The following is a 14,660-nucleotide window of genomic DNA, read 5'->3' on the forward strand; positions in this document are numbered from 1 at the left end:
ATAAATACTACAGACACACATACACATACAGCATACTGAATGCGATCAGTATGTTTTCTGAGCACCACAGCGACCAAAAAGGACCAAGATGGGCTGACTAACGATTAGCATGCTTAGCTTCAACTCCCCATACTGCATCTTAATATACACTTGCCATCTGCACTTCTCACGTCCAACAAAAATACATTTCGCACATCGAGCAGTACTAGCATGGCAGAGCATATTCCCTAAATCAAGTTGTAGAGAGAGAACAGAAGAGGAAATAGAGCTTGCTGATTTTGTTTATTCCCATATCCAATTTAATTTCAATGGACATAATCCATCCGACACTCAAGAAAAATCTTTCATCATACAGAAAATGAGAGTTTGAGACACCAAATTGGATAATCAAAGCCAACGAGACATAAAACTAGCATAGATGACTAAACTAAGCAGCAGCAGAAGCTAGCAGACCAGAAAATAAAGAATCGCCTTAAATATGCATCCCAATCAACCACCATTATAGTCTCCATCTTCTTTCTCTCATGGCTTCCAAAGGATAGTTGTTTCAGCGATCATGGAAGTGACTACGTAAGGATCCATGTTCGAGGCTGGCCTCCTGTCCTCAAAATAACCTGCCAAGCCGCAGAAGCAAGATTAGTTTCATTCCTTTCTAGCACAGGTAAAAACTGCCATGGTTATTCAGTCCAGAAGCCATCCAGAGAAGCTCCAACTGTCAACAAGCATCCATGGAAAGTACTAACCAATTGTGTGTGTATGTGTGAGTAGAAATAGTCCTGAAATGAGAAACTGAACAACTGTGTTTATGACAAGTTCTCACCTTTTCCTGCCTTTTCAGTATCTCGGCCAATACGAACAGAGGCACCACGATTTGCAACACCCTGCAGTTTATGAAATGAAAAAAAGCAAGAATATGCTTCATTAAATGCAGAACCAGTAGCAATCACAAAATAATAATAATAATAATAATAATAATAATTGAAAGCATGAGGACTTAGATGATGACAATGATGATCTAATGAATTAGCAGTCTCAAAAGAGTATACACAAATAATTTGTTACCCATGAGAAAGTGTTGATATCGGCCGTTTCATGGCGCCCTGTCAACCTTCTTTCATTTCCCTCCCCATAGGCTGCAATATGTTCCTTGTGTTTCAAGCCTAGCTTCTCAATTGCTTTCTTGATGACATCAATCCCACCATCGTTTCTCATTGATTTTGTGCTAAGAAAAAAAAAAGAATCACATGGAATGATGCAAAGAAATGACGAACGAAAGATCGCTAAAAGCCCAAAATAATGCATGTCAAAGAAAAAGTAAAAAAATGCAATTGCTACACAGTCATGAACTATTGCATCATGTAACTTCTTAGTAAGAAAAAGAACAAGGTAAAATGGAAATTTGGCAGTGGTCTAGAAAATCTTTCCAACAAATTCCTGTTAGTCACAAAAATGAACCAAAGTCTAGCAGAAACAAGAGTCTTAATGCTGCTAGACAACAAGAACACAGAGTTAAGGACAAAAAGACGATAATCAATGAAACAATATATTTGACAGCATTTGCATGTTTCATGAGAAGAAGCTAACCTGTAGTTGGTATGAGCACCAGCACCATTCCAATCACCCTGACGTTTTGGCCAACATGAAGAAATTGACACATTAGTGATGCATGAAAACTGAAATAGCAAATATATATCCACAATGGCACAATTATTTTTTTCCTTAATGGGGAACCCATTAATGGAAAATGCACGTTCAATTTCTCTCAATGTGGAGGAAATTTAAAAAATAAAACCAGGAAACTCAAGTTTGCATCCATCCTACATCTGATGCAATTGATCAAACAGGATGTATATACGAATGCATGAGGTAATGCAAATATTTATACACCAATATGGGAACATGCTATGCAAATTTTGTTTGAAGACCATGAGTACGTCTTTTTCAAATGAGCATAAATAAAGAAAGAAACAAACCAGTGAAAGATAAAATTTAACAGGGAAGCTCCATTTACCGGGACAGGTTTTGGGTCAAAAGACAGAACAACTCCAGCAATTTCTGTAATTTTCTGTTTGTACACAGAAATGATGTGGCATCAATAAATTACAAGGAAAAAGAAATCAGTGGGATTAAATAACATGCAAAGGAACAAAGGAAAATAATCTAATTACATGCAGATTTTTATACCTCGAGAATGTAGCGTGCAACCCATAACTCATCCCCTGCAGAAATACCAACAGCCGGACCAACTTGGAATTCCCACTGTTAGCACAGAAAAACAAATCTCAAATTGAATAAACAGAAGCATGCAACCGTTTTCAGATTCAGAAGACTAGATGAAGAGCGGATCGACCTGTCCAGGCATAACTTCACCATTGATCCCACTGACGTTGATTCCAGCATAAAGGCATGCTTTGTAATGAGAATTGACAATATCGCGGCCAAAAGCTTTGTCAGCACCAACACCACAATAATAAGGACCCTGTTTGACAGCACAGTATATCTTGATTGGTTTTGACTTAATGGATTATAAAAGTTTTAACCTCTTTATGAGCTCCTCCAACTGCTTGCATTTTGCACATTAGTAGAACAAGGCCAATATCTAATCCAAACAGACCAGCGAGCATTAAAATAGAACTAATAAGGCTGTGGCCCAGCAGTTTTTTCCAAGATCCATGAAGGAATCAGATAAAGTACCAAAGGCCATTGATTCTCGTAGTTCAATCATCGAACAAATTGAGTAAAGATATTCAAGTATTCAAGACAGTAGAATGGACATTGATAAAGGAAACAGGGGATGGCGGTGGAAGCGGTGACAATGTTGATGAGTCATGATGCTGAACGCGATCGTGCGAGTTGAGACATTGAAGTCACAGACGCTAGTTCAATGGCTTCATTACGATGGTAGCGTTGGGAACGACAGAGGTGAAGCATCAGGTGAAGGAATTTGAGAAGGTGAATTTGGTGACGGTAACAGCGGCAACAAAGCCCGAGAAAGAGATAACACAAGTACCTGAGGAGCAGGAAATCCACCAACAGGCCATCCAAGGGGCCAGTGAACGTCCTTCTGAAGAAGGTTATACTCCTGCTCAATACCATACCTGGGGCCCAACAAACGTTGAAATTAAGAAAGAGAAAGAAAACCAAAGGAAGAAACAAATCAACAAAAACCAAAATGTTCAGTGGAAAGACAAAAAGAAAAAACAATTTATATATTATATGTTCTGACAAACTGTTTTTTTAATAGGAAAGGAATATTGTCAAGGTTATATATATATATATATATATATATATATATATATATATATACACGTAAAAGAGAAAGAAGAAAGCGAGAGACGGTTGGTAAAGGACAAAATTACCATGGCTCTTCGGCTACAACATCTGGATGACTGAAGATCTCGGCAGCTTTATACCTTTTATTAGTGGGAATGGGATTTCCCGCCGGGGTGTAGGCGTCACACATAACCTTCATTTGTAAACAAAATCCATGGAGGCACGGTCAGCATCTTCACCAATACCCACCGGAGACTCCATGATAGTGAAAGAAGAAAAAGAAGAAGAGTACCAAGATGTTGTTCCCCCTCCTGAATGGATCCTTGAAGATGGCTTGAGGACTAAAAGCCCCCAAGAGAGAAAAAGGTTTCAGTATGAGGAAAGCCATATAAAATCAGAAACAGGGGGACGCAGATAGGCACAGCAAACAGACAAGAGAGTTCACTCACTAGATAATGACTTCACTGTCATCACCAGGTGCTTGACCCGTGCTGGAGCCATCGAAGTTCCACTTTGGTAGCTTGCTTGGATCAGTCACCGGCCCAGGAAGAGTCTGCTCAGCAGATCATGGGAGACAGGGAGAGACAGAAGATCAGGAAACCAAAAACAACCGAAGAAAAGCCCGTTTGACAATAGCAAAAGAGACCATGGATTCTTCTCAGTAGGAACCTACCCTGGCTTTGCTTCTCATATCCATCCCAGACCCGCCAATCCTGTTGAACAAAACCCACATCCAAAAAATCAGGAAACCAAGAAACAAAGAAGAAGAGGAAGGCATTAGAAGAAAATGAAATCCTGTCATACAAAGATTCATGAGTTCCATAATCTCTAAACACCACAAAAATGAAACCACAAACAGAAGCAAATACCATATGTATTCTGCTATGATCTTCTCAGTTGATTCTGTGAGGTTGAGGTTCATGAGATCGACCAGGAGAGCCATCGCCTCGCAGATTTTTCTAATCGAAACGAACCAGGAAGGAGGGAGCGAGAGTTGGCAGCGATGCCAAGGGCCAACTCAGCCTCTATATAACGGCAGAACAGCCACAAAGACTCAAGACGAAACACTTATTTCGCCCCCACTCTACTTTTCTGCAATATAATTAAGATACTTGAGATTTTGATATTTAATGAACTACTTCCTTAAACTCCTTTCATCGCTAATTAAGAAGGTCCATGAGATTTCTTATGACGGCATTTTTCTTGTAAATTGCCATCTTAATTTCTTTAAAAAAAATAAAGAAAGCAGCGGACTTTTTAAAAGCTTGTAGAAAATCAATTTCTCAAAAAACTATATTTTAATCCTAAAAAACCTTTAAAAATGAATGAAACTAATGATAAATCCGGATGATAAAACCACGGTAGGTTCGGTTACGTTGGATTCTCCGGAGATTCTGGCCTTCACCCATTGAACCATGGTTTAATCATCCCCGGCCAACTCCGATACCGTGGGAATGGAGGGGATTCGGGATCCAACCGGTTCAGGCGGTACCCGGTGACGTCCGTCCGTACCGGTACGCGAGGAGCATCCCACGGCAAGGGAGCGGGCGGGAAGATACGGGAAACCAACAGTTGACCGACATGTGGCGCGAAAATTGACTACCTCACCCCTTGATTTGAGCAACTCTTACGGTGGAACCACTGGGTTTCCGGTGGGCTCCACTAAATCCGATGGGTAGGTCCGCCGAGCGGTGACGGAGCATCACGGCGTTAGGGGCTGCCCGCCGGTTGGGTCGCAGTCGAACCGGGTTGATAACTGAACCGGTTCCAAGTAGACGGCCTTGACTCGTGCCGGGTTCGATGAACTTGAGAACCAATCCGAGCTTGACATGGTCAAAGCTCAGATCAATTTCGCCGAGGCATCAAGCCAAATGAACCAAGCACAAAGCCTACCATGGAATACTACTAGTCCCTAGTTCCACCAGTTATGTTTTAGAAATAAAAAGAAATACGTGGACTAAATACTGCACCGAGCATTATCATAAACTTTTTATGAAGTTTGGAGAAAACATATTAAATGCTTTTGTTGATAATTGAAACCACATTTACTAATGTTTGATCAACAGCCACTGAAGTTTTCGAATCATTCATGAAGAAAAGATTTTGTTTATCTTTTTCTAGTGTCTTGACTATTGGACTCCTCACCTTCTTTGTTTTATTTTTCTCTTTTGTGCCTTCCAAACCTGTTGCAGTCTTGATAATCTTTTTAGTTTAATAAAAACGGATGGCTGCCTTGCATCCTTTTACTTAGAAGCGAAAAGATCAATAAACTCGGAGAGCCGGTACGCAACCTCTTTGATGAATCCCGAAAAACTCGGGTGCATGTGTTTCCATTATAGCTTTTTATTATTGCAAAAGCAATTAGTTATATGTAAAAGACCAGACCCGTTAAAATTAATTATTGAAGCATTCCTTTACAATCTAATCTTATAGATGTGTGATCATAAAGAATAATTTGGTGAAAAACATATAGTAAGTTGGTCATTTTTTAAATTTGACAATGTTTTTTAATCATCAAAAAATGAACGGCACTTTTAATATCAAAAGCTTGGTAGTAGAAAGATTAATTGTTTTATAAAAAGAACTTGAATTAAAACATGATTCTTATTAAATTAATGTTTTATAAACACATTAGGAAGTTTATGTTTATAAATTTAAAAGATTCTAGTTTTTGTCCCTTAAACAAGTGATTATTGGATCTTCTCGGATTGAGAAATGTGGATCTTAATTGGTATTGCGATCCGAACACAGTTGCCTGAAGCTGTGAACTGCAAATCGACTTTTTTATTAGCTTTTCTGGGTAATTTTTCATGTCTGTTGATACGGATCGTATCGGCCGCTTTCGGCAAGGAGGCAGGGGCCGATTCAGGCCCTTACGTGATTCAGCCGATACGAGGGTGATTCGGCTCGTCATATCGGCCGAAAGTGCAGAGAAATCAACTAAAGAAAACTTTTTGTTTCTATTCTATTTTGAAATGCTGGTACATGTTCATCTACAACGATACGTATCGCTGATACGTATCGTTTTTCTTAAATAACCCTCACCCGAAGTGGTCCTAATATTTGCAACACCGCTGAACTATCAAGATCTCGCAGGAGAAGAAGGTCAGCCGGCGAGGAATTTGTCGACTTGGGCGTTGGTGGCGGCGGAGAGAAATTTCATGCACATGGGAGGGTCCACCCTGGCGAGGGACAGCACCGACGCCGGCAGCGTCCACAGGCCGTCGCCGCATATCAGCCCGGAGGCCACCGCCCGCGACAGCGCCCGCGCCTTGGCCTTGTTCACCCTCTCCCAAGCGTACAGTATCAGGCTGCCTATGCACATGTCGACGGCGAAGTAGCCGCCGACGTAGAAGGGGATGGCCAGGGCCATGGGGATGGGCACGAACTGAGCCCACTTCTTCGGGAGCAACCTGCACTTGAGGAGGTCCAAGACGACGGCTGCGACGAAGAAGACGCAGCAGAGCTGGAAGCAGTGGGCGGGGAGTCCTTGTAAGCCCTCCACGCCGAGGATGGAGATGTTGCGGTAGAGTGTGGCGTAGGGAGCCTGGTACTCGCTGGTGGGGGAGCCGACGTCGAAGGCCTTGTGGAAGAGCCAGAAGACGCTGGGGGCGATGACGCAGCCCATGGCGGTGCCGGCGACCTGGCTCACGAACATGGAGCGAGGGGAGGCCAGCGTTAGGTAGCCCGTCTTGAAGTCCTGCATCAGGTCGGAGGCGGTGGAGACGATGCTCATCATGACCCCGCACCCCGCCAGCCCCGCCAGAACCCCGCCGTGGCTCGACCCAGCCAACGCCCCCACCACGAAGATGGCGAGCTTCCCGTATGTCGACGCCAGGCTCCAATCCGTCAGCCCGCAGCCGTATGAGTTGCAGAAAGCCAGCGCCGGTGCGATCAGATACATCACCAAGATGTAGTACCTGCGACGCCACTACCATCTATAAGCAATTTCACAGTTTTTCCCCTTAAATTTCCCCTTCTTTCCTTGTTAATCTTATACACCACAGTTCTAATCTTTCAGGACAAATGTGTGAAAGACATGCACAGCTCCGTTTTCGGTCCTAGAACTTCCACTTAGCTCATGTTAGATTCTCACTTCTCACTTCTATTGCGGACAACTTAAATGACCTTCTCTGTCTTGCTCTGCTCATTGTTCTAGCTACCCTATTTCTATATATCCAGGTATATAGATACATTTCCTAGTTATTTACAAAAGGAAAGAGAAAAGATAGAGAAGGGACCATTTCAACTGGGGAAAGATTCTCGGGAGGATAGGAGTAGCAATGGCCATGATGGCAACGTAGCCTGCGATTGCGTAAGGAAGCGGGATGCCGTCCTTCATGAAGAACTCAATGCGCCGCCTATCCTCGAAGTTCATGTTCCTGTTGGACGATGACGACGATGCACCACCATTAGAAGCGGTGGTAACCAGGCCAGGGTCCTTGTTCTTTAACTGCTTGTGGAATGAGTTCGCTGTGGAAATCATGACTGTGACAAAGTTGAAGAGGCCATCGCCGAGTATCAACGCTATCGAAATGAAGATCTGCCCAAAGTTAATATCACAAGATTGCGACACAATAAGCAAAAAAACCTTCAGGTTCTATACAAATGATCCATGTAAGAGCAAAAGAAGAAACACATAAAGAATGGACGAGTGGATCAGTTAATCAGTGAGAGAACAAATATATACAACACGTACCTTGTAACCATTAAGGCTGTGGAGGCTGCTTTTAGGCAGATCAGCAGAGTACCAATCTCCTGCCTTACCGTCAATTATAGGCCAAAGGATTCCCCATGACAAAATTGAGCCCAAGAGCAGAGAGATGTTTACTATGTAAGGGCAAAGCATCCCAGTACCAACGTAAGTTGAAGAAAAATCGAAGTAAAACCTGCAGTTTCATCCCCATTTGCTGCTGTCAAATTTGGTTTTGGCATTTTGGAATCTAGTTAGAAAGATCAGGTCAGCAGAATACTGCACACTAACATCAACTTTTTAGACAGCGTTTTTCTTCTCTGCAACTAACAGGTACTGATACTTCACCAACTTCTCATAAAGGCACAGACTTGGAGATACTCAATCTAGAACCTTTTCTTGGCAGATTTTTGAATTACGCAGCTAAAGGAATATGGAAGGAAGTACGCACCGGTTGGCGTAGGCTTTGAGGCCAAATGTTGGGAACCTAGCAAATCCACAATCATCGCCGGCAGTGTAGAACCATTGAATGAAACCCCACAAGAAGCTAAAGGAGAAGAATCTTCCAAGGACACCCACTTGCTTCCTGTGAAACTTACAAATAAGTACTTAAATTTAAAAACACTGAGATTGCTTTCAACATCAAATGCCGTTCTTATTTTCGGATTTCAACAGAATGAGAATGCTCTGACAAATTACCTCGCTAGTTTTGCTCCAGTAGGAGTATGGAAGCCATTGATGAGGTAAGCTGTAGCAGTGCCACTCGGGTATGTCAAGTTAAAGTCTATGATCATGATCTGCAAATTAACAAAAAGAAGAAATAAGATTATATTACATTGCAAAAAACATTAAAAAAGAAAAAGACTAAAAATGCATGTGGGCAGCCTAACTCCAAGGGTTAATACATGGAATTCAGCTAGAATGTTCTCAAATTAATGAATGATTTGGTTTTAGAATGTGTGCTTAATACATTAACTGTTTAATTACCTTCCTGAGAGGAACGACAGAGAAGAGACCGATGAAGGAGACTATGAAGAGGAAGCAGATCATCCATCCCAACCCTGGCTCCTTGATGTTAGTGGGATTATTACCTTCCGATGACTTGGAGGCCACAACTTTGCTCATTGCAAACAAGTAGCTTCCAAATCCACCTGCCACCCACAATTATACAGATAATTTTAGTATGCATCTTCTAGCTCGGGCTTCCTGACAATGCCTCTGTTGTTTCTAACAAATTTTACAATATAAATACCTGTAAAATGTTCAAGTTCATAAGATCTAAAGATTATAAAGATAAAATATGTAACACAAATTCTGCAAGGTTTTAAAATTAATGGTCTTAACTTCCTCGACTCATAAATTCTAATCTAAACATTAAAATTTTATTGGTTTCTCACTGTTAGTTATTCAAACTTTTACGTATATTTATCTCGTTAAATTTATCAGGAAAAACGTAAAACATTAGGAGATACTCTCCGTGACATATTTAAGGAGATATAATCTCAGAACACGTACATAAGTTTCTAACAGGTCGTCGAAACGTCGGGAGGCCGCTTTCTTTCGGGAAAATACAGGTTTTTGGAGAATGCATTTGTTGAGGTAGAAACAGTTCCATGCAAGAGAACAGTTTCTTACTGTTAAAAATTTGATGGAAAAGCTTGATGTTCGGGAAGACAGAATGAGAACGGAATCAGCCTTCAGGACACGAGATTTGATGATTCTGCTTATACGAATGGAAAAGCCTACCTCATTGCCAGGGAAAGGCAAAGGAAACGAACAAAGAACACGGGAGTAACAGAAAGCAGAAAAGGAAATGTCGCTTGAACCGCTCTCCAGTCAGGGAGAGAAGGTGGGGGGTCGCATACCGCTGAAGGCAATGCCGGAGCAGGCGACGACGCAAGTCTGGATGACGGTGTTCTCCTGGCGGGTGAAGGGCTGCCGGAGGATGCCGACCTTCTCCAGCAGCTTCGTCCACGTCTTGACGAAGAAGAAGCCGAGCAGCCCCGCCGCGACGTTGAGGGAAGGAATGATGCCGGTGGTGAGATTTAGCTTCATCACGATGACGCTGAACAATGTCCCCAGAATGAAGCTGACGACGAAGGCCCTGAAAGTTAGCTGCTCCTTCCACGGCAGCACCACCTCGTCTTCGAAGTTACTCTCCATTGACACCACGTCCATCTCCTCCTCCCCTTCATCCCTCCCCTCCCTCCTCTCCTGCACCTCCGTCGGCTCCTCCATTGCAGACCAACCTGTGCCAACACCAGAGAAAGAGAGGATGCCCTCGGCTCTCTCTCTCTCTCTCTCTCGCTGCGTTGAGGGAGGGAAAAGCAGACAAGACGAAGAAGAGGTCCGGAGAGAGGAGAGACAGAGACCTGAACAAATGAAGGGACGGGAGGGCGTCGCGCGGTTTCGAGAGAAGTAGACAAACGACCCTACAAAACGAACCGAACAGACCTGATCACTCACGTTAGGACCATAACTAAATCGCTTAAATTGCATGCATGATACTTTCTAAACTATTAATTTAAGACAAAAAAACATGTTCTTTCCAATTGATATTTTAAAAAATTTCCCTTATATATCAAAGTTGGTAAATACCAATCGTGTTGATTTTTCATTTAAAAACTATTTTAAATATAATATAAATATCTTAATATATTTATAAAGACTATTTGATATAAAAACATACTTTGAATTATTCAAGTTGTCTTAATGCAAAATATTGATTTTTTTTTATTATCACACCATGGGGGCCGTTCATTTTTTTCTTATTATAAAAACACCATTAAGTCTAACAAATGATCAACTTAATGTTTGTTTTGCATCAACTAAATGTAACATCATATCAATAAAGTTAGATTGCAAAAAAACACTTTAAAAATCAAAATCAAATAGTCTAGTTTTTATCCCTGATACCAACTTCTCTTATATATATATATATATATATATATATATATATATATATATATATATATATATATAACTATCAAATAAAGTGTGTGTGAAGCTGAAATTTAGTTGAGTGTGTCCTACATAACTTGCTAAATCATGTTGCCAGGTATTTCATTTCACCAATGTAAAAACTCTTAGCATAACAGCACATTTGTTGGATTGGTTGCCGGGTCACAAGATCAATAAGATAATATGCGTCTGAGCCAGTAGCGGAAATAAAAATTTCAAATGAGAGTAAATACAGATATGTAAAATTTGGGAAGTTTGGATCCTAAAGCCCATTTGTATTTTCTCAAGTGCATAGTGGAGCTTGGCTAGTTGGAGAAAGTTGGTTCGTTAATTTGATTCGCTTGGGCACTGTTCCTCTGAACTTTATATGGCGAGGTGCAAAGTAATTGAAAGAGTATTAAAGGGTTCTAGCTATTAAGATCAACTCCATAGTATTTGATTAAAAATTGTCTATCAAATTCGCAGGATTCTCAAAGAAAAATTCCGACCTGCTTTCCCGGAGAAGGAGAGAATCGTCGGTCCAGAAGTTCACTGACGTGGCGATTTTCTGACCGTAGAACCACTGGATGATCGGGAGCAAAAATAGGAAGAGAGACAGATGGGTACGTGTCGACAGTTTGGATTTGGATCTGGCGTCAGACGGTACCCGAGTCAATCTAATCCGAATGGATCCAAGTCCCCAGATACAGAGTTTATGTTTCCAATTGCCCATTCTTTCATCAGATCCAGTTACGTTGATATCTCCCCTTCTTCACTCGATCTCCGATCCGCTCACGTTTATGAAGCTTACATCCAATAAGGAACCAACAATATGCAATATTTCATACCATTTAGTACCACCATCAATGAATCTATTGAGCTTGGCTACTTTAAAATGTTGTTCTATCATAGATTATCTCGATCCAAATATGGTGACTCCAGTTAACCATGAAAGGAGCGCATCATCCAATCAAATTTTAGATTATGAATAAAGAAAACATGATCTCTGACCTTCAGGCAAACACCAACCGGAAGGAACATTGTTTTCTTCTGAAATACAAAAGAAGAGAACATCTGCCTCTATGTCAATTTCATTTTGATTGTCAACTCCCCAAGACATAACACATAGTATAGTCCGGAGATGAAAAGGAAATCCCTCTTTTCCTGATGAAAGGTTCTTGCTAAGAAAAAGAATTAGTTAAATCAGGGGCATACCCTGAATCTTTCAGTTCCATATACAGATGTTCAAGAGTAGAGTAAATGAGCTCACTCTGTGGATGCATGTTATCATCCACACCAAAAACATGGACATTTCCTGCTGCCTCTGTCCAACTGTACCCACTGTCTTTCTTAATTCCCTTGTCCTTCAACAGCAACCTAACTCTAGCTACATCCTGCCATCTTCTATTTGCAGCATACATGTTAGCCAGCATCACATGATTAGCAGCAACATGAGGCTCCAACCTGAAGAGTTGTTCTGCACACCTCACGCCAAGACCCACATCCCCAGTCAACCTGCATGCATTCAATAATGCACCCCAAGAGGATGCACCAGGCTCAAATGGCATCTTCTTCATGAATTCCTCTGCGTCCTTCACATGCCCAGCGCGCCCAAGGAGATCGATCATGCACGTGTAATGCTCTTCAGACGGCTCAACCCCAAAGTCTTTTTTCATCGAGTTAAAGTGCTTCATTCCTTCTTCAATCAAGCCCGAGTGGCTACAAGCATGTAATACACACACAAATGTCACAGAGTTCGGCTTAATTTCTGCTTCTTTCATCAACTCAAACATATGTAGTGCTTCTGTACCAAATCCATGGTGAGCATACCCTGAAATTATTCCAGTCCATGAGACTACGTTTCTGATTGGCATCTCTACATGTACTTGCTTTGCATCTGCCAAGCAACCGCATTTAGAGTACATGTCAATAAGAGAATTTCCAGCAAAGACCTGCATTGCGTATCCGAATTTAATAACTTGTGCATGGATCTGTTTCCCCTGATCAAGTGCAGGCAAATTAGCACAAGCACTAAGTATGCATGAAAAGGAGAAAGGATCAGGAGACATCCCAACTCTCATTTGTTCACGAAACAACTGAAGTCCCTCCTCTCCATTGTCACTCTGAACATAACTTGCAATAACTGAAGTCCAAGAAACCACATTTGGCTCTTTCATTTGATCAAATGCTCGACGAGCACATTGGGTATCCCCACATTTCCCATACATATCAACAAGGGAGCTGGCAACAAAGACATGATCTTCAAAACCAGTTTTGATCACAAGACAATGAACGGACATGCCATTATAACTAGAACTTAAATCAATGCAAGCTTTCAACACAACACAGAAGCCATAGTCGTTAAACCCCACACCCTGTCTATGCATGTCCACGGAAAACTCCAGAGCCTCCCAAGCTAACCCGTTCTGAGATAACCCGGAAAGAACTGAAGACCATGACACTAAATCTCTTTCGGGCATTTCATCGAACACTTTCACCGCATCCTCTAACTTACAGCATTTTCCGTATAGCGATATCAAAACATTCCTACCCACAACGTCCGATACGGAGTTAGTTTTTATAGCAAGCGAATGAATCTGTCTGCCTTCCGGCAATGCTGCCAACTTCGCGCACGAGTTCAGGACAGAAAGCATTACCGGGCGGGAGTCCCAACGACCATTGCCGCTGCGCTGAATTAGCCGAAACAAAGAAATGACTTCCTCAAACCGTTTCTCTCGATAAAGTGAAGTGATTAAGGCCGCCCAAGAGGCCAAGTTTTGCTCAGGCGATTCCGCGAAGGCCTGATGGGCATCAAATAGGCTGGTGGAACTCCACCTTCTCAAGCCAATTTCCGGCGAAATGAAGAACAGCTTGTTGAAGAGAGACTTCCAAGAGATAATCAACGGGATGCAATGGCCGCCAGTTCGGCCAAGCATCACTTAGAGGAAGGTTGGCGTGCCCATGCAGCCGTGATCAATGTCCTTGTCCTCTCACCGAGGGGCGAACCGGCCTCTACATGTATAGAATTTTGTGAGGACATAAAACAAATTAATTATTTGTTGTTTATCGTGCACGTTATCATCACCTACGGTGTCGTGGTGTAGTTGGTTATCACGTCAGTCTAACACACTGAAGGTCTCCGGTTCGAGTCCGGGCGACGCCAGCCGATAATAAATCTTGTCATTTTTATTTCGTTTCTTCTCTTCCAGGTCGGCTCCGAACATTTTTATTTTCTGTAGGAGATCTCCTTCTCTCGTTCCTTGTTCTCATAACTGTGTCATTTAGGAAATGGCCACAATCTACTGCAGACATGCACGGTCGAAGTTAGAAGATCTCTTTCAAGTCTAAGCCATCTTACTTTTTTTACTGTATCTGTTTTAGAATCGTATCTTTTAAAAATGCTTTAAGATAGTCCACCGGAAAAATGGTTCTGATAGTCGCAGTCCATGATGCAGATGGATGGTAGAAGTTTAAGATAACTTTCACGTCATTGCATCCTTTTTTTTGGTAAACTGTTTCCAAATTATCTAGTTCGGATTGCACGCTTGCTCACAAAGTTGACACCGTTATGGAGAGTGCTGTCTAGCACGTTCCTTTTGAAAACAAAAAGAAAGCCTTCAGTTTAGGTAGCAAAAATGGCTGAAACTCTTACTTTCTTTTCTGCTTCCTGCCGTTCCATCCGGTTAGTCTGGTAGTCTTCATCTTTTTCTCAGGCCTTGTTTGACAGCCAAGAGTTGTGGAACTGGAAAGATGT

The 14,660-nt window shown here is 41.8% G+C and overlaps 3 protein-coding genes and 1 non-coding gene across 4 annotated transcripts; 1 reads left to right on the top strand and 3 right to left on the bottom strand.

Moving 5' to 3' along the window:
* Positions 1–273: 273 nt before the first annotated feature.
* LOC116247784 (glutamine synthetase nodule isozyme) lies at positions 274–4,305 on the bottom strand. Its single transcript, XM_031620097.2, has 13 exons — positions 4,143–4,305; positions 3,947–3,986; positions 3,723–3,826; positions 3,566–3,614; positions 3,360–3,466; positions 3,011–3,098; positions 2,351–2,479; positions 2,185–2,259; positions 2,012–2,065; positions 1,585–1,622; positions 1,063–1,222; positions 821–881; positions 274–614 (listed from the first exon to the last, which is right to left on the bottom strand). Exons 1-13 carry the CDS (start codon positions 4,214–4,216, stop codon positions 523–525), a joined length of 1,071 nt encoding a protein of 356 aa, XP_031475957.1. The 5' UTR covers positions 4,217–4,305; the 3' UTR covers positions 274–522.
* A 1,909-nt stretch (positions 4,306–6,214) lies between these two features.
* LOC116248152 (probable metal-nicotianamine transporter YSL7) lies at positions 6,215–11,781 on the bottom strand. The gene is made up of 8 exons (XM_031620780.2): positions 11,416–11,781; positions 9,832–10,398; positions 8,954–9,117; positions 8,666–8,763; positions 8,418–8,552; positions 7,973–8,162; positions 7,515–7,816; positions 6,215–7,193 (listed from the first exon to the last, which is right to left on the bottom strand). The coding sequence occupies exons 2-8, from the start codon at positions 10,202–10,204 to the stop codon at positions 6,380–6,382; spliced, it is 2,076 nt and encodes a 691-aa protein (XP_031476640.1). The 5' UTR covers positions 10,205–10,398; positions 11,416–11,781; the 3' UTR covers positions 6,215–6,379.
* A 306-nt stretch (positions 11,782–12,087) lies between these two features.
* Positions 12,088–13,842, bottom strand: LOC116247465 (pentatricopeptide repeat-containing protein At5g04780, mitochondrial-like). The gene has a single exon (XM_031619644.1). The coding sequence runs from the start codon at positions 13,840–13,842 to the stop codon at positions 12,088–12,090; it is 1,755 nt and encodes a 584-aa protein (XP_031475504.1).
* A 153-nt stretch (positions 13,843–13,995) lies between these two features.
* Positions 13,996–14,069, top strand: TRNAV-AAC (transfer RNA valine (anticodon AAC)). The gene has a single exon. It is a non-coding gene; the product is annotated as a tRNA-Val (tRNA).
* Positions 14,070–14,660: the final 591 nt, after the last annotated feature.

This window comes from Nymphaea colorata, chromosome 2 (assembly GCF_008831285.2).
Source record: "Nymphaea colorata isolate Beijing-Zhang1983 chromosome 2, ASM883128v2, whole genome shotgun sequence".
Taxonomy (NCBI): Eukaryota; Viridiplantae; Streptophyta; class Magnoliopsida; order Nymphaeales; family Nymphaeaceae; genus Nymphaea; species Nymphaea colorata.